Source organism: Takifugu rubripes, chromosome 15 (assembly GCF_901000725.2).
Source record: "Takifugu rubripes chromosome 15, fTakRub1.2, whole genome shotgun sequence".
Taxonomy (NCBI): Eukaryota; Metazoa; Chordata; class Actinopteri; order Tetraodontiformes; family Tetraodontidae; genus Takifugu; species Takifugu rubripes.
In genome coordinates, this window is record NC_042299.1 from 2,789,580 (window position 1) to 2,814,684 (window position 25,105).

The 25,105-nt window shown below is 43.8% G+C and overlaps 1 protein-coding gene across 7 annotated transcripts in view; it reads right to left on the reverse strand.

Moving 5' to 3' along the window:
* Window positions 1–25,105, reverse strand: part of LOC101065305 (pbx/knotted 1 homeobox 2) — a 52,217-nt gene that overhangs the window by 5,199 nt on the left and 21,913 nt on the right. For 3 of the 7 annotated variants that reach the window (XM_029848619.1, XM_029848621.1, XM_029848620.1), the window contains 6 exons: window positions 12,133–12,248; window positions 10,238–10,374; window positions 9,854–9,865; window positions 1,721–1,892; window positions 796–981; window positions 519–654 (listed from right to left, as the gene is read on the reverse strand). In XM_029848619.1, coding sequence (XP_029704479.1) covers window positions 519–654; window positions 796–981; window positions 1,721–1,892; window positions 9,854–9,865; window positions 10,238–10,374; window positions 12,133–12,228 — 739 coding nt within the window. In that variant the 5' untranslated portion in view covers window positions 12,229–12,248. The remainder of the gene's footprint in view (window positions 1–518; window positions 655–795; window positions 982–1,720; window positions 1,893–9,853; window positions 9,866–10,237; window positions 10,375–12,132; window positions 12,249–25,105) is intronic. The other 4 variants (XM_029848622.1, XM_029848623.1, XM_029848624.1 and 1 more) reach the window with 3 other exon arrangements.

Below are 25,105 nucleotides of genomic sequence, written 5' to 3' on the forward strand. Positions count from 1 at the left end.
TTGGTCCTCTCAGTTGTGACCAGTGTGGATGGTGGGAATCAACATAAATCCCTCAGATTTGTTTCCTCTTATAATGCGGTTTATTCTATTTTCTAGACAGATGAAATTAAGATTAAGATTAAGATGTACTTTATTCATCCCCGTAGGGAAATTGAATTGTAGTAGCAACCTATACAAAGTATAGAAACAGAATAAATAAATACAAATAAGATTAGAACGTTATAAGCATATATACAGCATATATTCTAAGTATATATATATATAATATAATATATACATATTATAAGCATTATAAGCATATATACATAAATATAGAATAAAATAGAAATAAAATTGTAGCAAAATGTAGCAAAGATGGAAAGTTGTGATATTTTAGAGACACGTATTCAACCAATATGATGTCAAAGTTACTCTTACATCCTTTTCAATCTAAATAATATGTGGTAAAAGTAATAAAATCCCAAAATACAAGCCAGCGCTGAAAGCTGTCGGCGGTGCTTCGATATTGGCGTATTTACCTGACACCACTTGAGAGTTGATTGTAGTCATGGCGACATTGCCCTGTTGCAGACCCCCGGAAGGCACCACAATCCCTGACGGGTTAACAGAGCTGGAGACAGAGGTCATGGATGGAGAGGAGGTCTGAATTAGTTCCTGGGGGAGTCACAGAAAGATGCTGGTGAGCGAGCGTCAAAGAAGTTAGCTGTCCTGCTTCTGAGTGAAGGAGCGTCAGATAAACGACACGTCTCATCTTCATGGACTGAGGTGGGGAGTCCAGAGAGGCTCCCGACCGACCTGCTGCATGTTGAGGCTGGTGTGGGACGGAGAGTAGGGTCCTCCCAGGTCGTTCCGCAGGAGGTTGTCGCTGTGCATCTTCGTCTTGAGGCAGGTGATGTAACGGTGGCAGAAATCTTTACAGAGCTCATTGACCTTCTCCAGCTCCAGCAGGTGGATCCGCAACACCTGAATGGCCTTCACCATCTAAACAATTAGCGGACCCAAAAATAGCTCAGGAAATATGCACTGGAGGGCTTTGGAGGAAAAAAAAATAAACAAGACACACTTTTGACTTCCGGTGACACAAATGATAATAATTAAAGCTGGGACGCTTGAAGATAGATCAGCGTGTGATAACAACCCTCTCCTGAGCCTCCACTCACAGCAGCCAACGTCGCAGCTCAAGGTCAACACGGGGGACCCAAAAGTGCTGGGCCAAGGAGGAGATAAATCAGCTAATTAAACTGCTCTCACTTAATCAAGGGCCCAGTAACTGTGTGTCCATCACGGCCAGAGTAACATTAGCGTCTCCTGGAAGAGTTAGTGCCCTCTGGGAGGGACGCCTGCACCCAGTGCCTCATAAAGCACACAGATGCAGGGTTAATTGACTGTTCAGCACTTCTATTTCCAATCTCATGTACTGAAATGGCAGAAGTGCAACCCCCCCCCCCCCCCCCCCCCCCCCCGGAACTCCTTTGTCTCAGTTGAGCTTCATCTCCTCCCTCACATTTCCAGCAGAACATGATCCGCATCATCCCTCTCTCCGTTTAAAATCCCTGCAAGATCAGGTGCAAGGTGAAGTGCAGCAGCAGCAGGAGGAGGAGGAGGAGGAGGAAGAGTTTTTAAAGGGTGTTTAGGAGAAGCAGAGGGCTGGGTGACGCCGCAGCCTTGGAGGGAACATTTATTATCTGGAGCAAGGTTAGGGTGAAGGGGCCGCGCTCACCAAGTTGTCCAACTCTGGATCTTCGCTGAAGAAGGGTTTGTTTTCCCGCTCCTGCTGGTGCACGAAGTTTTCGATGTCCACGTCGAAGCTGGCCGACGTGATGCATTCGGAGCCCTGCGTGGCCTGCTCACATTTTTCGAACAACAACGCCAGGAGGGGGAACAGCGGGTGTCTGAGGAGAGACAGGGACACGAGCGCGCGTCACTTATAGATGCGTGTTTGGTGTTGGCAGGAGTTCCTTTCTAATGACTGTTCGGGCCAAATAAATAAATAAATAATAAAATGCCGGCGCGTCACGTAGGTGCATGAGAGATTGCTCAACATGAAGTTTTTAGAGAAACTATTTTATATGTGGAGGAACAAACAGCAAAAATGCCACACTGCAGTTTTTACCCTTCTGGAGGTGATCTAGCTTATATCATATTTAATACCTCATACTGTATAAACACAGCACCAACCTCAGACTCCTCCAGAACGTCTGTCTGAGCCTGGACAGACGGACGGTCTTTTTCTCCTCAGCTTGAAGTATCTGACTGGTGTAACAGCCATGCAGCTAGTGGGAAACGCCTGCTTGCTGTCAGAAGAGCATCTACTTCAAAGACTTTTCATTAATTCTTTGAAGACATGTCTCCACGTAGTGCTCAAAAGTATCTAATATAATGCAGCTGACTCCTCCATGTAGTCTGGAAAGTATCATTAATATACATTTATGTACCTGACTCTTCCCGGCAATTTTCAAAGGATCTTTAATGGAGCCACTCTTACTTCTTGCCAAGCGCCTTTTGATGGTGCGCCAGTCTTGAATGTAGACATTCAGCCTGACACCTGATTTATCTCTTTTGAAAAACCAAAGCGGAGCATCTAAGACACCAATAACACCAAGGCTAGGAAGGAAGGGGCGTATACGGGGAGGTGGAATAGCTTTCTAACACCGATAGAAAAGGATTTCGATGTGATTGTGCCAGATTGATCCACCGATAGAACAAAAAGAGGCTGAGGAAGAGACCCTCACGTCCGTGTTTTGAGGTATGGAAGATGCTTTAGCTTCAGTGGGGATGCTCCTCTGCTGTACCGTCGCTGTTTTGGGGGAATAAACGTTTCGGACTGGATTCTTCGGAACTCCTGCACTCATTTGGACCACTTCTATTTATTTCCATTCATTTCAGAAACCATTTAAAGGGGTTTGACTGGTTCCTCTGTACACAACTGTGTAGCCTGCAAGCAGGGGTCAATATACATATATTATATATCCCACCATACGATTTAATGTCCATTCTTTAATATCAAGGCTTCGCTTGACTGCTATTAGAATGGCCAAAATGGAGAAATGCCCAAGAGAAGAAGTGAAAACATAATAGAACCATCTCTCCTAATGGTTCCTCCTCTCTTTTATAGTCTGGCAGTTTCGTGACGTTTCCCTAAAGGAAGCGGAGCAGCGAGGTTCGACCGGAGACGAAAGAAGACGTCGGCGAGGATCAGACACGGTCCAGTGGCAGCCCAGGTCGTCATAGCGACACCTAAATTGTTCCCATCTGCCTTTTCTAGAGGATGTTACTCACATCGGATCCTGCTGAGATGCTGTGGTCCAGACTGCACTGCAGAGTTTACTGCAGAGGATTGAACATGAATTCAATCGAACTACCGAAACACAAAATATATTGAGGAATTACAGAAACGACTGTTATTCCTTTATTTCGGGTCTGAGATTATATGGTTATACGGATATATTCCAACATCTAAAGGCTGTATATGATATAAAAGGGGGGGAAATGGCCTAAATCTCTAAATCACTGGTAGAATTAAAGACCTAAAATGATGAAAACATATGTTATTTGAGTAAATTAGGCAACCGAGATATACAAAAACCTCCACTCTGTTGATCATTTAGACCAGAGATTAATAGACAAATCGATTGTTCGGCATGAAAGGAAGATGACTTCAGGAACGTCTGCACTCCTTTATTTGATGACGAGGCTTTAGGTGAGAGGCTGAGGGCAGCTATTAGCGTACTGGAGGTTGTTTCCTTTCCATGCGTGTGCTCCCAGGCCAGTAGGAAGTCAGAGCCACCAAGGTATGGCTGCTAGAGGGTCCCGCTAATATCTGCTTGATATTAATAAAAAAAAACAACAAAAAAATGAAAGCCAGTTCCAGCCCTGATATTGATGTTATGTATCTTGTCTAGTTACTGGTAATTGTTTATGGATGGTGGACTGGAGGTGATGGTGTATGTGGGGAGCTGGGCTGTGGCCCTGCCCATGCTCTAACCCCTGCCTCTCATTTGCAGCCTTTAATAGTCGTCTATATTATACTCTAATCTGCCTGATCCCAATTTAATGGCGCTCCCTCAGCCAGACGTGGTCGGAATACTAAACAGGAGGGGATGTCTGCCTGTGGTGGGCTGGAGAAGGCTCTGGGTGGGGGTGAAGGCGGGGCAGACACTTTCACCACTGCAGCTGCAGCAACGCGTCACAACTTCTGCGCTCACACATCCTGGTGTTTCTGCCCTCTGGATTTCCCGTTATTCCTCGCTCCGCAGCGCAGTCCGTGCGCTATCCGTGCAGCTTTGGAAGCGACGTTCCCAGACTAAACCCAACCTAAATGAAGAATTGCTCCACAATAATAAGGAAGGTTCCCACTCGTGTTCTTGGTGTCTGGTTGAGGGACCTCAGAGAATCTATTTCCTGTTTCCCAAATTCTGTGTCTGGTACTATACCTGGGTAAATTGGAAAAACCTGCTCGCTATGGTGATGGGATTCAAAACAAACATAGTCATTATCTCCTCTTGTTCCACATTTTAAAGGCCACATATTAAGTTATGAGTCATTTTTAAAGATTAACCTAAGACTAAACGACACTCTTGGACTTGTTTTGACAACATTGGGGTCAAAAACTTTCAGCAAGAGTTAAAAATAATCACCATTGTCCTGCTTTATTATTTTCTATGACGGATCTTTATGGGTGCATTTTTAAAAATAAGGCTTAAATTCTGCTTTATTTATTTGCGATAATTAGATATGGGCATAAAACAGGGTGCTTGAAACCTTGTGTGCCATCTCTACTAATTGCCGTCTTAATGTAAATGCTGTCCCAACTCCTCCCAGCTAGCAAGTGAGCTGCTTCATAACTCGGCTCGTTCCACTGCCACTCTTAAAGAGCGTCTTGTTTATTAATTAAACACTACGGTAATATAATAAGCTGCAATGACTAGGTGCTAAATAACTGTTGCATGAAAATAATAAAAAAATTCTCAATGTATTTGCTGAGAACTTTATCTCCATCAGAACAGACTCGTGACACCCAACCTGCTCGTTACTCTCTGTTCCTTTCTAATTAACCACAAGCACCGCAAACGCTTCTTCTCCTCAAGTTCCGTGTAGCACAGAAAAGAGACGACGAATTGAGAATCTGTAGGAGCTGTGATGGAGCCCGGGCAGATACGGGGTCTCCGGCATGAAACCATGGTGACCATGTGCCATTGGGCACAGTTTGACTTCGGTAGTAGAAACAACCTCCGTTTGCTTTCCACGACCTTTACACAGGAAGTCAGCATTACCGTAGATGAGCTGTGAAAATGCATCTTTATGTGTCTGTTTGTGTGTGTGTGTGTGGTCATAATGTGTGTTTTCCAGTCCTCCAGCACCTCCTGATGCCAAACGGAGCACCCCTCCCCAAGCATCCGCGCTGGCTGCCGGCTTCTATCTGCAGTGCGACGGACTGGAGATTGCTGCCTGGGGGATCATTATAGGGGCCATAAAAGAGCGATTTACAGGACGACCAGCGAGTGGAGTCAGCACAGTTGCCTCCCCCCCCGCAGGACTGCACCGTGCTGGGTCACCAATGAGGAGCCCAAAACAGAGAGTCCAGCAGGGGACAAGATGACTTAAACATGAGGGTGAACCGGAGGAAGGAATAATTGATGTCAGATCAAAGCGAAATCGGTTTTATCCACAATAATAATACAATACGGAATATATATTTACGTAGTTGTGTGCGTGTACATACATGAATACATGCCTAGATGTATGCACATGCCTATATATTCTGCAGTCACTGATGGAACGAGCCTTTCACAGCATTGTGTCAGACCCCCATTGACATACAGATAAATATATGGAGCAAGTGAAAGAAAGATGGCGGTTTCTCTGTGTCTCTGATAAGAGTCCCCACTGCTCAGCAGCCTAATCAGGCCCCATGCCCCCCCCCCTCCCACATTAGGAGCTGGTCTATGGTGGGGTCCTGCTGTTTGTGCTCCCAACATGGCCCCAGTTTCCCCAGGCCTGCACGGGCAGCTAGGTTGGTGTGTGTTTGTTCTTACACAGGCTACACAGTGAGGTCCAAAACACACATTTAACCTGAAAATCCTCAAAGGTGAAAGCACAAGGAGGATGTCTGCATAATGAGTGAACCTGTTAAAATAATCAAGGTTATTTTTTAAACCATTAAACACTTCAGTCAGTACCAATACAGATGCTGCATATGGAGATGTTAAGAGTCAATTTCCAGAAAGCATCTTATTTCTTTCTAGTTTGCTGCTGGTCATCCCAGGGAAGATAACAAGAAGACTTACTCCGCTGCTCAAGTAAAAAAAAAAAATAAATAAATCCTTCTTTTTCATCCAACTCAAGCAGCGAGGAAACTCATAAAAGCAGCTATCTGAGAGAAACAGCCAATAAAAGTACTTGAGCTTTGACACAGTTTCCTGCATGTGGCAGTAGCTGAGCACCAACACATGCTGACCCGCTAAATGGAGGAGCCGCGGCCTGTTTTTTAGCTCAGCGGTGCTGGAGAAGCAGCACGGTGGTCTACGGAGCGCCACGGCGTCACAGAGGCTATCAGACCTTATGGGGCAATACATAAGCAGACCCCCACGGAAGCCAGCACGGGCTCATTGGACTCATCCAATCAAAGATCCTCCTCCTGAGGCATTTGACACGAGAAATCTTCTTATTTTTGTCCCTTATGCGGCGTCTAACTGGCGGCCAAGCAGAGGTGCACTGCAGGGGGGGTGGGGGGGGAGCAATGTGCACCACACAGATCAACAAAGCTAAAAACTGCTCTGTTGTTGTTATTAATTTGCCCTGGAATTTCAGAAAAACCCGTAACCTAGAGCGAACTCATCTTATCAGTTTCCTTTTTCTCCTCTAACATAAAAAGAAGTCAGTATTTTGAAACTTAAGCATCTTGTAACCATGTTTGTGACGCAAATATGCCAGAACCAGTCATTTAACCCCGGTCAGCTGATACTTGTCCGCTATAAAAAGATCATGAAACATGTCGGTGTGTTTATGTCGCTGTACACTAGAAAGCTCATCAAAAGCGGTATGAAAGGGCAGCATTCGCGCAAACATCCCAAAATGACAAGAAGCAGTAATTGGCTTTGTTTGCTGAGAATGCAGCCACTTTTGTTTTGTTCCCAATTTACTCGGATACAAGGTTTTTGACACTGAAAATAGATTCTCTGAAGGCCCCAGATGTCCCTAGACACCCAAAATAGGCTTTTTTAAAAATGTACTCCATCTAAACAAGCTCCTGTATGGGGAACTGAAGAAGGAAAGAGCAGGAACTGCTCACACAGACTTAAAACAGAACTTAAACTGACCTTGAAACAGAGTTTTGGCCTCATTGAAGATATGACACCTACAGTACTGCAAAGAGAAACGTCTTTCAATTATAGACATGTTTCCATCAGCAGCAGCCAGCACCTGAAAACAAAAGCCTACCAGCCTTTTAATAAGATGCAGAGTATCCAGAAGGATCTTTATGGTAAATGCCACAACTCATTAAGCTAATTACTCTATCACACATTTACTCCGCTGCTAACAGCGGAGCGAGAGAGGAAGCCACATCTCCTCATAAAGTCCTGCCAATTAGTGAAAAGAAACATTAAAGCTCACAGAGACTTCCTCTGCAAAATAATTAAAGAGAAACAGCAGAGATGTTGATTATCTGCACTTTTTTTGTGTTTCAAAGTCTGGCAGAGGAGACCTCTATTCACACAGAGGCACCATTTGTGTCTTTTTGTATAAATTGACTCGGTGTCGGAGACGTAACTCATGAAGGCAAAGTAAATTGCATTTATAACTAGGCAACAAGGCGTGTTTAGTCATTAGCTGCTTGCACAGACAAAAAAGACTAATCTAAAAATACGAATGCGCTGCGAACGCGCTCGCAAACCGGGCTGAACCCTCAGTTGTGCTGCTGCCTCTGACACAGAGCATCACAACAGTTTAACTGGCTTTCATGCAGTTACGGGCTAAATTCTCCTCTTCCGGGCCTCCAATTCATCCGATTCTATCCATGTTCTCTACACGCTCGTGTTGAGCTGTGTGGAGACGCTGATAATGTTCATCCGCGCCGACTGACGATGCATCAGTGAGGAAAACCAGGCTGTGGTGGATGTTCTATTCAGCAATTTGTAACCTTTTTGAATTCAAGCCATGTCAAATCTTATTACTCGCTGCTGTAGCTCAATGTGATGTAATACAATAAACAGTGTAATTTGGTATAGTGTTGTAGATTTTAAACATGTCAGATGTGTTTATCTAAGAGCCAGTTTTTAATCCCCCAGTGTGAGTTGGTCTTTAAAAGGGTGGGAAATTTCAATCCAAATTGCTCGAGGACATTGTTGAGTTTTTAGATTCCTTGTTTCGGAAATGTTTAAACGTTTCCCTTTCACGCAATTTTCTTATTTTTAACAATCAGAAAAATGCTTTCTGCGCTGGCAACGCTGCAACTGCCTCTTTGTGTTTGTGACTCTATCAAACTTCACGCCGGCAACTCGAGCTGAAGGACAGAAATAGTCTGGATCGAGATGACGAACAGCTCCCATTGCTCTCTTCACACAAGAACGCTAATATTACCAGATGACCCAAGGTCACATTTATTGGGATTTTCATGGGGCTGCGTTCCTACTGCCCTGGCTCCATTTGTGAAATTCAAAATGTGCAGAATATCACGCAGACATAGTGAAGACTCACCACAATTGCTCACATTCTCACTATTTCCCCAATAATAACGGTGGCTCAAGTCCTTCAGGTACAAACACCTATAAATTTACAGTATTTTACACCTATTTAGAAATGAAATCCTCAATACTGTGTTAGCATTTGGCAGATCTCACCTCCCAAAAGAGGCTTTGTTAAAATACTGGGTACCAGCTTTCTGTTTGTGGAAGAGTTGCATTTTAAACTTTGACCATCACACACAACACTGCTCCGACTAGATGTTGCCCCCAGTCTTACGCATCAACACAACTCTGGCCCCAAGAATGGAACCCACATCAAATGTGCATCATATGGCAGCAGATCAAGCCTATCAAGCTTCTTTTCTGTGGTTTAGGCAAGAAATTGCGGGGAGGGGGGAGAAACACGCGTTTAAAAACAAGAAGATTTTGAGTGGGAATATTCCCCCTGCACCGGCAGCAACGGCGGCGGCACCCGGAGCTGCTGCAAACATGGCTGAGCACATCAAAGGCAGCACGCTATCTCCGAGGAGCTGCTCGGGACTTTACAGCGGCGCGCCTCCGGCCCGAGCGCGGGGGCAGATGGCTGCGGCGGATACCCGGGGGCAGGATCGGAGGAGCCGTGACAGAAGGCCCGGCTCGGGCTGCGGAGTCATCACTACAAGGTGGGGGGGGGGGGGGGGTTCTGCACTTAGCAGCGGAGGGCAGATCATGTCTCACTCCGCCCGACAAATCTGGCTACACCGGCAGATCATCCCGCTCGATTAAAAATGTCTGTATCCTGAATAATTTACTTCATAAATAGATAATACAGGCTCATTATCAAGGTGCATCAATATTCTAGTGATTGACTGAGGGAGGAGAGAACCTATTTTATATATATATATATTTATACACATGTACACGGTTTGGAAAGCAGGATTTTGGGTTCCCTCCATCAGTATTCCCCCTTCTTCTCCGCACTAATAAGGTTCTGCCTTGCGGCGTTGCTACTCTGTCGTTAAAAAATCCAGAACAAACGTCTCAAGTCGAGCTGCAAACATCCTAAAATATGTGCTGCCAAAAAGAAGACAAACATCAGCTACATTTCACAGTGACTCAGGATTTTACTGTAAAGAACAACAGTTTCAAAATAGATCATGAAATGGAATGTCTCACCCTGAAGATCTTACCTTTGAAAATTACTGTCGGCATGAAAGAGAAATAAATTACATTTTACACAGTAAGTCGGGAACCGTTAACCAATTTTTGACACACTTTTTTAAACCTTTTTAAAAATGTGTTACTTTTGTCCCTGTAACTCCCTCAAAACATTATATAAAACTATAGAAAAAAAAGATTTTAAGTGCATTTGAAAGGGAACACCCAAATTGTAAAAACAAAACCGTGTAGTGGGTCTTTCATTGAGCCAAAACACTCGACAAAGTGGTTTAGATGCAGCAGAATTAACTGTGGTCGATGCTGTTTAACGCCTGCAAGTGTGAAAAACTGGGTGACGGTTGCGGATTGTGTCGCGTTCACCTCAGATCAATGCACACAGCCAACAAAGGACCGACCTGTAAACGGCCCTCTTGTCCGACTCAAGCTGGGCCTGGGGGTCAAGCGTCACACTGACAGAGGTATTTCCTGATGCAGAGGCTGCTGGGATGTGAACCTGTGGGGTCTTGGTGTTCTGCTGCGTGGTGCCTGTCATCTGTCAACACAGAAAGTGATCAGAAAACAAGATTTAACCTCCTTTATCGCTGTCTCTTTTCCTTTCGACTGTCCGCGCAATGGTTAGCGTGTTAGACCTGAGCAGCGCAGGCTGAAAAGTAGAAGAATGAAGCTGGATCCATGGTTTCTGCTGAGGTGAGCCTCATTTTAACCCACTTTCTGAACGTTATTAACATCCATCCGTCAGAGCTCCTGACGGGTCACGAGCTTCGTGGCGAAGCTGTTGGGCGCCAACGAAGGAGACGCAATACGTTTGCTAACTGATCCAGACAGTTTCATTTCATATCGTTATATCCTCGTATTATATCTCTGTCTGATAAATATTCAGGCGCTAATTAGCAGCTAAACGTTTGTTGGAGCCATCAAAGAATTGTCTGTTGAAAGGATTTCTGGAGGAGAGTTCTCCCCTCACACTCCGCTGTGTACTTCATCCTGCAGCCCGCTCTACTTCCTCTATTTTCCTCTGAGGAAATGAGCCTAACAACCCCCCACTGCCCCCCACTTTTATTTATTTATTTATTTATTTTCGTCGGGCTAGGATGGAGGAAGCTTCAAGTCTTAATCCCAGCACCAAATGGGAAATAAATTAGCTTCTTCACACTTAACTAGCTCTCATTTGCATTTGCCGAGCGTGCAGGCTGCAGCTCTCCCCTGGCACTAATCCTCTGGGCGTAGGCAGACCGAGGCGTTGTGGTCAAAGAGGACCGTGTGGGGTCGGAGAAACCTGCTCAAACCCCTCTGCTAGAGTTTGTCTGCGGAGCTGGACTAAACCTAAGAGCTGCTGCAATCATGTGCTGTTAATTACTCAACCAGCACCTTATTCCACCTCTCGGTCTCTATACTCTGAAACGTACAGACTGCGTCTGTCGTGTCTTCCTTACGTCACACTCACTACAGTCGGTGTTAACGTGCTTTTATATGGTCGAGAGGTTAAATCGTGATTAACCTTTTTAATAATGGCGTCTCACACAAGAAGAGGATAAACAGAACTACAGCAATGGAGAGACAAGATTGCAGTATTTGTGTATTATTTAAGGTTTATACACTGATCCTGCAGCATTGTAGCAGGGAAATAAAAACCAAAAAATATTTTTTTAGACAACACATTTATCCGGAGGTTCGTTGATATCATTATCACCAACACAAGGGGGCGCTTTGTGAAAATGAAACGTCTCCTATTGTGTTAGATTTTCTTTTTTTCCCCGCGTAATTTTCTGAAATAATCGATTAGTATTCATGGAAATGTGCACTGTTTGATGCCCTCATTCGTGGGACCTTAAAATCCCTGCAGCACTGTTAACATTAATGTTAATTAATTCAATAAACCATTGCAGCATTCAAATGGAGTAATACAGAATTATGTTTGGCTCACATTTCTGATTTAACACTGTATTTTTTACAGTGAATATTTTACGTTGCTTTATATTGTATTTAAAGCATGATCTGATTGATGAGTGACTGACAAAGACACACAAATAATTGTTTTAAATTGTGAAATGAGGAAAAGTCTACAGTGCACAGAGAATTCTTTTATTTCTTTTTATTTTATTTTTTTATTATTTGGCTTTGAATGTATATTTGCATAAATGAAAGTGGGAAATCTGAGCTTGTTGATTTTGGACTGGTGCATGTTTAAATACACACAAGACACTTTCCCCCTTGAGCCCAAACAAACATGTAGGAAGAGCGCAGGCACATCTGTAAATGTGTGCAGGAGCCGGTGTTAACATGTACTGACCCCTCTGACCTGTTGGCTCTCCTGGTACGATGGAGGAGGAACGCTCTGGGTGGCCATCATCGTCACTGCAGGTGCTGGGGACACATGTTGCATCATGGGGCAGCGTCACATTCAGACTATAAATAGAGAGAAAACGGATCCTGAGTTGAAAACCAGGGATGCAGCTACACACCGATGCTGCGAATGAATCATTCTCTCCCAAAGTCCAGCTGATTATAAAGCAGCGCACTTTACACACCTCTCGCTGTTAACTTCTGCAGCGCTGTTACTGAGCCAATCAAAAGGGCTAATTAGGGCTCTTGTTGGTAGGCTAATTGCTATTGGCCGAGACCCCACAGGGCCGGGGGCCGTACCCTGTGGAACACCGCTGTATCCATCAACCCCCACCACCAATGATGGGGCTAATTGGTGCAACGCACACAGACACACACCGACCCCCCACCATCCACCAATATAGGCAGGCACAACAGGAGTTCCATCCTGAAGCGACACATAACCTACAGGACGTGCACGCGCTGCAGCAAAACGTCTTCCAATGAACAATTTCACATAAAGCAGGAGAGGGGAAGTTGTTCCGCTGCTCTGAAATGAACATTTAATCGAGACTAAAATCAGCCCACCTCATTGTAAATCACGTCATAAACAAAACCCAACAACACAGCGTACAAAAAGGGCTGCGCACAGAAAACAGCAAAAGCATAAAAACTTAAAATACTGAATAATAAAAGACAACAAAGACAAGAAAAGGCAACATCTCAAACAGGGTTAAATGCCAACGACGCACTAGTTAGACCAGTTTATACAGTGGAATTTGGATACACTATGAATGTGTGTGTGTGTGTGTGTGTGTGTTGTTTGTGCCCCATCTCCATCAGTGTCTTTGTGTACTGATTGCATTTTCTGGTTTCTGTTCCAGCCGGTATCAGCTGAAAGGCATCTTCTCCGTTATCAGTCTTCATTTTAATTGCAAATGCAGCGAGCGTGTTAGTGATTAAATGGAAAATTGCACATTAATTGATGAGAATGAAGATAAAGCAATTCCAATTACTGCACAGGATTCCAGGCAGCCTCTCAAGTTTCGTCATCCCTCGAAGGAGCGAGCCACCAAACACCAAATCTGAGCAGTCGGCTCAGAAACACACACACACACACACACACACACACACACACACAGAGCCGCTGAAGCATGAATGTACATACAAGAACAAACACCAACCAACAACCATCTAATTTCAGCATTAAAATAAAGAAGTTGCAGATTATAAGTGGCCACAAGCTGCATGGTTAAACAACACTGTCAGTTTGTTGTAGGGATAAATGGCGTGTTTGTTCCTCCACAAATGTTTCAGAATAATTACAGAGTTCCACAAGCACATCAACGGAAAAGTGCCTGTAATGGCAATCGGAATTCAGAAGGTGGCAAAACGTGGGGAGTAAACAAAGTAGGCCTTAAATTTAACGACAAACATTGAAGTCTTTATTTTATTTGAATGGCAGGCAGACGATGGCCTCCACCATCAAGCTCCCAGCTATTCCAAGCACAAACAGCCATAAATGGACGTTTAGCTGCAGCCTCCTGAAATGACAGTCCATATCTGGTCACCTGTGATGAGCTGCCTCTGGCCTCCACTCCATCTGTGTCCAAGGATTTTTCCCTTCGCCGCTGTCGGAAGGTGAATTCACTGCAGCAAACGTGTGGACCAAATAAAAGGGAGGCAGAATTCACGACCCATCGTGATATCTGAGTCTCTTTTAAAAAAAATAAAAATAAAAAAAGCTCGTCCACCAGTCCACCACGATACTGAGGTTGGGGCTTATATACCAACACCGCCTCTAGATTTCTCATTCTCAATGTTTAAATTCTGGATCAAAGCAGATGGAGGTGAACCATCTAGTGCGTATGGCTGATTTTTGAGCGAGCCATTCAGCAGAAGTTATCAGAACGCTCGAGATCCACATTCCCTTTCAACCAAAGTGCAGATAAACTGCGTTGATATTTGCAGATTTCTTTTATTCATTTGGAATTGATCAGCCAACAGGAGCTTCTTCTTCTTCAGGCTAATTCAATCCCCAACTAACTAGTCAAAGCCTCCAGACGGCCGGGGTTCTGCCTTCATTATGAACAAAACAAATGGATGAAATCATTTGACGAGGAGGGTGTGAGGTTCTGCAAAATAACCCCATCCCCATGACACCAATTTCTCAAAAACAACAATGCTGATGTTTCTCCAGCTTAACGAGTGATCGTCTGGATCTGCATTTAGCACCCTGAAGCTTCTCTATAAATATCCTGCGCATATTCATGAAAAGGGCCGATGTGGCCCAGTTTTGCAGTGCAGTCAGGTCCACTCTTGGAAACCATGGCGGATTGTTTTAACTGCTCCTACACCTGATCTGTTCATTTGGGGAGGGGCGTGCGTCTCCTCTCTGAGGATGGAAGGAGCCACCATTTGCACAACATGGCCTCAAAATCTCATTTAATCTTGCCGGTCTGGGCCTGTTGCTTAACAGGCTGACCTGCAAATGCAATGAATAACAATTGGAAGTGGTCGTGTCACCTTGGTCAGACTGCACGCATCTTGATGCCATGCAAAAGAGCGAGATGAATAAATAAATCAAGTGTTTTTGAATATGAGTAGGATCTAATCACGGCCTTATTGTCAAGCCTGATTTACAATGCAAACACCAGGAGGCGAGGCCTTGATGCTGTTCGGTAAAACGCTGGAGGGAAGGACTGAATGGTAATAAGTATGGAGGAGCGAGGGGCTGGCTGTGTACACATTTGTGGTTGGACCAAACACAGACAGTGGAAAACACACAGATCAGAGTCAAACACCCCCCCCCCCCACACACACACACACACACACACACACACACACATAAGGGAATCAGTCTGTATGCAAACACAGGCATGGATGCAGCAACATTAAACACAGATAGCAAACTTATACCGGCCTCATCAGATCACACCACACAGCCGCAGGCAAGGAGAGTCTTAGCAGAGGTCTTGAGGGTATGACCCCCCCCTTCAGGCTAAAGCCAGGACCTGGTCCAACTCCCAGACCAGCTCATTAACCTGGGCAGCAGCCCAGCCTTTCCATTCAGACCAGCATCATTTATTCATCCACACATGTTGATTCAACGGAAACGAAGCCACGACACAAACGAGGCTGGAAGCTCGCCGAGGTGGACGGGACTCGACTCCAGCTGGACATTGTTAGCTGACGGTACCACCTAGGTGGAAAGAGGCTCAGCAATGTCGGCACCAGCTCAGCGTAGTACTAAAAGCAGCAGTCGCACCAACCACTATGAGTAGCCCAATATTATTACCGTATTTTCACGACTATAAGGCGCACCTAAAACACTGAGATTTTCTCAAAAATCAACGGTGCGCCTTATAATACGGAGCGCCTTGTGTGTGGACTGAGTTCCAAAATCTGCTGTGCGCCTTTGGTGGGTGCACTACGGTAAACGCTGCGCCAATCGATTAGCGGCACACCTACGCGTAAGGATCCCCTAAAATAGTGCCGGTCAAGCGAGACGTGTATGAATGAGGCTTACTTTAAACTGCAGGCCATCGAATATGCGGCTGAAAATGACAATCAAGCAATCCTGGTGTTTTCGCTTTATGAGGAGGCGGCATCTCTCCATACGCTCGAGGACAACTGTTGCGCAGCGGCTGCCGGATTACCAGGAGAGGGTGGCCATCTTCCCTAACCCTAACCAGGAGAGGGCGGCCATCTTCCCTAACCCTAACCAGGAGAGGGCGGCCATCTTCCCTAACCCTAACCAGGAGAGGGTGGCCATCTTCCCTAACCCTAACCAGGAGAGGGTGGCCATCTTCCCTAACCCTAACCAGGAGAGGGCGGCCATCTTCCCTAACCCTAACCAGGAGAGGGTGGCCATCTTCCCTAACCCTAACCAGGAGAGGGCGGCCATCTTCCGCACCTACTGCCGCGACAAGATAACCGCGCCCAGCCACATCACCAACATGGATGAGATCCCTCTGACTTTTAACATCCCTTTGACCCACAAAGTGCAGAAAAAGGGACCGGCACGGTGGCGATACACACAATGGGGCACGAGAAGTCGTCGTTCACCGTGGTTCTCGGCTGCCACGGAAACGGACAGAGCGCTGGATGACAGAAGGCGAACACTCCTTCACAAAGACTATGAGGCAGCGGCGGGCAAGTTATGCCACCATATGCGGGTGGATTGTGGACGCATGAGCTATGATACCGTCTTCATGTATTGTAAGAGCTTTCACAAAATCAACGCTGAAGCGGAACCGGTCGGTGAGTCTGATTCAGATGATTAAGAAGAGGAATTCGGGATGTTGGACATTGAAATAGCGCAGCTGTTTAATTCAGATACAGAAGATGAAAACTTTGATGGTTTTGTGGCGGAAGAATGAATATTTTGTTCAATAAATGTGTCAAAACTCACTGTTTTACTTCCGTTGTCATTTTTACTGTATGTTTCAGCATGACCCTAATAATACCTTATGGTCGTGAAAATATGGTAAATGAGCACTAGTGGTGGCTGCTGGCAGCAGGAAGGAAGTCACTTTAGACGTTTGTTGTGTTTTGCACGTTTGCGCCAATTTTAGCAAAATTCCCCAAGCAAAGACAATTCACAACACAGTTTGAGTTTACAACGCTACTCGTACCTTTACAAATGTATTACAGTAGCTAAATATGAAAGAAAACATCCAGGTATCAAAATAAAAGCATCCAGAATAAGTTGTGACATGACTGATTTGTCTGTCCGAGAGGGAGAACAGACGAGCATCACTTCGATGACCCGAACCCGGTCCTGCCTGACATGCTTCTACTTTCTCGAGAGAAACTTTGGTGTGTTCTTCCTCCTTCACTTTTTTTTTTTCCCAAAGACATTCATGCCTGGATTCGGATCTCTAACCTTTCCGGTTTATTCCCTCCCTTTCACACACTGAACTTCTTAATGAACGTCCTTCACATATTCAAATATGCCCCCAGCCGTAATGAAGACGTGAGGATTTCCCTCGGGTACCGAGATTCATGCCTTGCTGCGCTGACAATGGCGACAGTGCCTCCATCTGACTGCCATTCTTCTCTTTGTATTTATGCAAATGTTTGTTTGGATATTACAGATTCCAGTGTGATTGTGTCGCTTCCTGCTTTTTAAAAAAAAATCTGATTAAAGTCAAGTAAAACAGAGAGTGATAGAACTACAGAACATTTTTGTAACTCCCGGCGGACCGGCGGTTTGCATGCAAATAACCATATTAGCATAGCTAAAAGCTTTTATTGTCATTAGGTGAGGTGTGTTTTCTGAAGAAGGAAAACATACAAGATAAAAATGAAATACGTTCAGGCAGCAGTAAATGATTGTCCTGTCTTTAATTATCTGCAAAAAGATTCACTACCTGTGTTTTAAAGCGGACTAAATAAAACGAAGTGAAGCAATTAAGGTCCTATTCCCATTAGCATGCAGGCTTCTTTAATTAAAATGCAAAAGTTCCAATTTTTATTATTTTAATGGGATTAACTTCAAGCACTCTGCTAAACTTAGTGTACTGCGACTAAACAACAGGAAAACACTGCGATATTAATCGTGCGTGCGAAACCGTGGAACGATTATTATTCCAACATTTCTTCCCTCATTGATTAAATGTTTTACAGACAATACAAAGTACGGTGATGACAATTAAACTGATGTTGACTTGATTTATTTACATTAATATAATGACACATTATATGAACATCACAAGCTGTGTTTAGCTATTTATTTTTTTAATATGCAGTGTTTTATAGAGATTTTTTTTACAGAAATGAGAATAAAATTACAGAGGAAGAAGAAAAATGATCATTTTAGAGGCAGTTCATGTATCATCAAGCACCTCCTGCAGTCGATGTGATGTAATACATCCTGAAAAGTGATTTAAACTACCAAAATGAAATCAGTTATTGGAGAATAACTAAAAAAACAATAACTAGCAAGACCTTTAATTCACTATAAAGTGTTAAAAGCTTTGAGGGGGGTTGGAACCCCGTATAGCCACATCAGTGACTGCAACCCGACAAGCCTACATACATAAAAATACACATGGAAAACATGGCGCGTGCCGACTAAATGGTTGCCGGGGACGCTTCGGTGAACTTATTTTTGTTTCAGCTCTGTTGCAGAGAAATTTACACAAACTGGTGCTGCATCATTTCCTAAAGCAAACACACAAACACACACACACACGCACGCACACACACACTCTTGGGGAGGACGATAGGTGGCTTTGGAGGAGGATGCCAACGTTGAGCTCTCCTCCGCCAACGAAAATAGCACCGCAACGGCGCCTGCATGGTGTAAATGGCTCAGAAAACCACAGACGACATTAAAATATCCTATATTTTTCACGTTGACCTGGAATTCAATGAACAGACTAAAACTGCTTATGACCATGACCTCATTACAAGCAGCAAATTCTTATATGTATTCTGTCTAATCGGATATATATTCTGTTTTAAGAAAACATCAGTGATGTTTCTGATGAGCCCATCGTCAAATCAGCAAAAATATGCTTTTGAGTAAACAGGAAATCTAATTCTAATTCTTACTTAAATAGCACTTAACTGATTTCCCTGTTTTAATGAACGTTTTGAAATATCTCTTCAGAAGGCTGATGAAAACACCAAGCAATAAATAAATAAAACCGATTTATGCTCACTTGAGGTCACTCTGCAATTAGGAGTAAACAAGAAACTGCGAGATGGAAACAGTTACTGAAGAGGTTCTGGTGTTGCCAGCGCCGGAGCCCTTATGGTGGCTGCATGGGGCCAATGCTGGTCTGGACTGGAGTGGAGAAGCACCGGCTCGGCTCTAATTAACCTCTTCCTGATTCCTCTACGCTCCAGTTCTGAAAGGACTAGTTTAGAATCCTGTATTTGCTCTTTAACGAGTATTTAGGATTGGATGGATGTTGGCAGCAACCTTTAGTTTCACGCTCTCATCAGCTCATTAAAGAAGATTTCATCTGCACGTTCAGCCTGTACAGCTTCTTTGATTTTACACCAGATTAGATTCATTGGCTTCCTGAAGTAAAATCATAAATCAGCTGATTACAATAGAACAGCATCGCCATTCTGCCAAGCTGATAACATTAAATGGAGTTAAGATACTGATATATAAGTTCAGATTGTTTTACTCGTTTTAGTCCTATTTGATCTTCTGATTTGACCTCTTTCAAGAAATAAATAAGGATATGAAGATGATGTTTTCTAGCATTTTATAACATATTGGGGCCACTTATTTCCTCATTCGTGTCATTTGTTCTTCAGTGTTTATAGTGCGAATAAACACAGCGATTTATTTGCAAAGAATAAGGTGATATTGAATCAGATTTCCACTATTGTTCTGGTGTGGTTCCAGGTTCAAAAGAAAGGTTCATGCCTCAGATAACCCATTTCATTTTTCACAACTGTCAGATTGAAAATGGTCGTTAGTCTAAATGAAGCTACCGATACAAAATGAAACCCCAACCAGCACATTTAAACTGCAGTTTATGGCTGATGCTTCTTCCATGATCGGACAGGATTCACTGTAAGTGTCAAACATGTACCTGCTAAAATGTTCAGAGAGAGAGACACAGACAGAGAGAGAGAGAGAGAGAGACATAGACAGAGAGAGAGAGAGAGAGACAGAGACAGAGACAGAGACAGAGACAGAGACAGAGACAGAGACAGAGACAGAGACAGAGACAGAGCAGAAATGTAGGTCCAGTCTGCAGGGAGTCTTGTTCAGACTTTACATACTGTGCATGAGAGGCTTTACATAGCTGCTGATTTCCTAAAGGTCCATGCTGATATTTCTCCCTTCATTGATTTTGATTATGTTTAGCCTGTTAGCACGAGGTTCCCACATCCCTGCATAGCCTAGCTTACAGTCAAACAATCTACTGCCTTTCAGAAGAAAAATATTTTCTTGATTAGTGGGAGATTATGAATTCTACGCATCGGAAAAGAGTGCAAAGACAATAAAAGAAGGTTTTCAGGTTTTGGACTCCTTTCCTGGAGTTTGTGAAGTCCAAATGCATCATTTTAGACAAGTACTTCTTCATTAAATGGATCCAGAAAATCTAAAATGAGGAACTTTATCGGAAAGTGTAGACCACATAATGACGGCCAGCGGCTCTGTGTGCTGCTCTTGGCAGGTCAGTCGCTGTTTGTCTTATAGCACGAGACGTAAAGTGAGATATCTAATGGAACCGTCAGAGGATCCAAACAAACCTATATTAGATTTTCCCCTGAAATACCATGGGAGGAAGCATGGAGGAGGAGGAGGAGGAAGATGGGGATGTGGAATGCAGAGGTATGGAGACACAATGAGAGTGAAACGGAGGGTGGGTGGGGGCACAGCTGCAAATAAAACCAAAAGAAAGGCCTGCGAGGAGAGAGGAAAGAGGCACTGAGAGAGAAGCAGTTAGCGCAGAAGAACACGTCAACTTCACATAAGCAGGAGAAGAAAAGCGTCAGATTATTATGTCTGAGATTCTGGAAATCTGATTTTCCTGCATATAATCTTTTCTTTGGGGATGTTTTATCCAAAACACAGTGTCCAGTCAATGGAAGTTCACCTTATTTCCTTGTACACGGATGAAACTCAGGAGGGGAACCTGAAAACAGATCTGCTGTGAAGACTAATTATCAGTGCAGGTGCATCAACAACAGCCCCGAAGAGTGCTGGATAGACCAGAACTGGAGTCTGGGAGCCAGATCAAGGTCTGCTTAGAGCTACTTAAAGCCTTACATTTCCCCTCTCTGTCTCCCCTCTTTCACTGTCGGTGGAGGGGACATCTGGAGCGCATTAAGGCACTAAGGACATTGGATCTCCCCAGAGCGCCTGGCTGGATGGGTGGCCCACTGTGGACCCCTTTCAGCAGCAGAACACAGCCCCACCTGATTAATGGCGGGAACCTCACACGAACACTTCGCACACATTCGCACACATTCACTCAAATCCCAAAGGCTTCGCGGAGTACAGTGTGAGAACCGAGACGCTGCTGCTAGCGGAAATCCGCATGGACACCGGTTCTATTGACTGACCGATCAATTATTAAGAGTCGACAAGATTGACTTTAGGCTCCGCACATTCAGAAAGCACTTCATTAGAAATTAGGGATACCCTCAGAAACACCTTATTAGAGTTAACATCTGAGGTTTGAAGCAGCACAACCACATATAAACAACTATAAATACCAAATATCTGTTATTAACCTGACTGATGCTTTCACTGTGAAGTATCTGCAATGATCAATATTAATAATTCAATAGTATGTTAATTATCTATATTAATAATTGGCTTGAGAAAATTCAACTGGACTTCCTTCTCTTTATTTGCTCTAATTTAAATGGTGGAAATCTCAGATTTATGCAGTAAGAATGATGCTGGTTCACTGAATTGATATTAATAATGTCCAGTGAGTTTAAAGGAGGAAGAATAGAGGATTTAGCTTACAAATCAATGACGCTACTTTCTTATAACTCAAATCAAAGACCATTTCCCATGTCAAACTTGTTCTGTTGCATTAAAACACATTAGACTTTCTAGAGAGGCGCCAAAACAAAAACTTTTTCAAAGCAAGAAGCTTCACAGAAGCCGTTCGCTGTGCCTGATTTGTCATTTTGAGAAAATTGCAGCGTCGGCCAAAATTTGCAATTCACAAGGCGCACGTTAATCCATATTTCACATTTGGATGTACGCTGGACGGAGAGAAAATAGGAAAGAAAAGGAAGATAGGTAACGGCATGGCGGGAGATGAGGGGCGGGAGGGGAGGGGTGATGGCAGAAGCTGTGGGAGTGGAGGAAAAGCAAGAGAATGGGAAGAAACGGGCGCTATTTAGAGTAAATGGCATCCAAAAACCTTCTCCAATTATCTTTGCCTGCCATGCCAGTGAGACTGACTTAATTAAAATGACTTGAGAGGGAGGGGAGAGGGGAAGGAAGTGCGAGTGATTGAGGGGGCAGGCGGGCGACGTATCTGCAGCGAAACACAAAGCTGAAGCAGCGCGCAGGCTGTCCACCACTCTGCCTTTTCAATTCCAGACTTCAAAGGAGAATAAAGAAGTCATAATAAAAAAAGCGAGGGGGCTCTCACCATCCACAGCCGTGTAATTGTGCTATTTAAATCCGACATTTTCATCATTGTTGGAATATTCTTGGAGGGAGGTTTCTAAAATGGATAATAAAATACTTTTTGTTGTTGTTCTATCGCGTCTGGCTCCCCCCTCCTTCAATAATCCTCCTGCCTTTTTTCTGAGAAAAACCTTTGACAGTGACCTTTTTCACATGAGGTCTGTTTCTATGGAGACGACGCCCAGCGCCGCCGTGTTTGTTGTTTTCCTGTCATCAGCTTTCCAAATCTGGTCCACTTGTGATCCACATCGTACCTTGAGTTTTTTTCTTTTATTCCACATTTCTGCACTTGCAAGATTGTGGGAAACATCTTTATTATTTTAATAGTGACACTTTTTACTATTGTCGTAAATTTCATAAATTCCCTTTAATATCAAAGTTGCTGTAATAGTTCATAGAACATTTTAAATCCCAGAAGGACGAAGACACAAGAAGCATTTACAAGACTTTAAATATCAATATTTCTGCTAAACCTTCTCTCAATAAAGTCTTAAAGCAAATTTTAAAGTCTTAAAGTTTACCATAAAAACGTCCCTCTCGGATTTCTAGTTATTGGCAAACAAGTTATAGCATTAGAGGTTATTGACAACAATGAATCCTGGTTATAATCCCAAGATTTTCACTACATTTTTGACTCTTCTTGTTACTCGTGATGCCGATGAGACAAGTTTTGACAGCTCAAACAAGTCGCTAAAGCTCTGAGAAGGTGCCGCGGTGCTTATCTTTGCTAACTGTAAAAACACAGAGGGAAAAAGGCCAAAAGGCAGAAAATGAGAATATTTCAGTTCGGTGGAGTAGAAAAACTGATGAGGATGTTAAATATACCTACGCTAAAACAAAAGCACATTTAAAAGAACAAAAAAAAAGCTGACAAATGCAGAATGCAGTTGGAATCCTCTCAGATCCCCTTTTTTGCATTTTGGACGAGAAGTTGGTGAAAACTAACCTGGGTGTTTTTGTCTGCATTGACCCCTTTCATGATTCCGCAGGGCTGCTTTTCCATTTATTTGCATATTCTTATTTTACATGTGTGACTTTGTTCGACCATTAGTAGGCTGAGCTTGTGTTAATGAATTGCACACATTTACAGCTGCAGAGCCAGAACTCCATTAAAATTAAATCCACACACACACACACACACACACACACCCACACACACACACACACACACTCTCACAGTTTCGCCAGCCAATGAAACATAAAAACCCATGTCACTGCCAGCACTTGTTCCTGTGCTTTTGTCGTGCAGCTCATTGTTTCATTGTAACACAAACCCCAGAGTTTCTCACTACACACTCAACTCAAACCGAGGTTAGTTCATCAAATGCGCTTCCGCAGATGGTCGGTGGGCGCTAAACTTTGAAGTTTAGGAGTGAGAAAGTACTGTAAAGAATCATCTTTGTTCATTTATATTAGGTAAGACGCGTAAGGACAAGGACATAAAAACAAAGTTTCAAATGCAATTGATTAAAACACGTTGCCCAGCCACGATTTCTGCAACAGAAGGAGACATTTTGAACGTATAAACTCAGTGTTCCCTTTTGATACAATGATATAACGGAATCATAATCAAAGCTTCAGAAAAGATCTCGGTTTTAATGAGAGGCCACAGACTGAAATACAAGGATTAATGGTGTTTCCACATCACAATCTGGGGTATTTGACATCACTCATCGTCACACGCCATAAATCTTTCAACTCAGGACTCCAATTCTCTTATTATTATGAAAGACAAGGACAGATACTCTATTTCTACTGTATCTTGAGCAACAGTGGTCCTACATCTGACTTGCATTCATGATGGTCTCCTTCAAGTGGTAAGTTAAAAATTTCCAACATCAAAAAGTAATTTCAGAACTCCCAGTTTGGACCTGGCGAGTGGGTATTGTCTCATCTTCGGAGTTCGTGCACAACGGCTGGATCTTCCCTCGCTCCCACATAGAATTGCAAAGATCTCACAGTGTAGAGTTTTTTTTTAAAAAAAATGGCCATCTGAGGTGGAGGATGAACATTTATCAGGAACTGGCAACAATGAGCGCAGCGCGGAGGTCTGCGCTCCGCTGGCAGAGAGAACACATGCTGTGAAACTTCCTCCTAAACTTCGGAGACTTTAACTGAGATGACGCACAGGTGAAGCTCAACTTGAGTCCAGACAGTTGGGCTTTGAGTGTGATGCTAACTATTTTGTAAACCGTGTTACTCAGACCCAACGGTGCTGTTTTAGCTGCCTCTGCTGTCGCCGCAGCACTTTAAAGACACACAACTGTGGAGTTTTGCAGCAAGAATTGATAGTAACTCATACTAACTGAGCAACCTTTTTAGGGGTCATGTGATCATGATCATTTCCTCATTTCCTTCATGCAAAAGCACTTATAGTTGAGCACAGGTCAGCAAGTGTTTTTGCTGCCAATGAGAGATAGAAAGAGAGAGTGCTTCTGTGCATGTGAGTGAGGGAGAGCAAGTGTGTGTGCACACACGCATGCGTGTTGATGTTTGCATGACGACCACTATTGTTTTGATGGGTCCAAAGCCAAGTATCTTGACACATGTACTTTCCTTCTCCCATTCCCCCATTCCTCCCCTGTTCTCCCAACTTTTCCACCCCCCCATCCACACACACACACACACCACCCCCACCCCCACCCCTTCAGCTCTCTTCTTCTTTCTCTTTTGTGCCATTGCTATTCTTAAGCTAGTGTCTCGCTAATCTCTCCTATCTCCATTTTGTTCTTCAAACGAGGGGAACAAAAGGGGGGACACTCTTTTGTGTAACACCTCCTCGTGGAGGAAAAGTGTTAATTGGTTA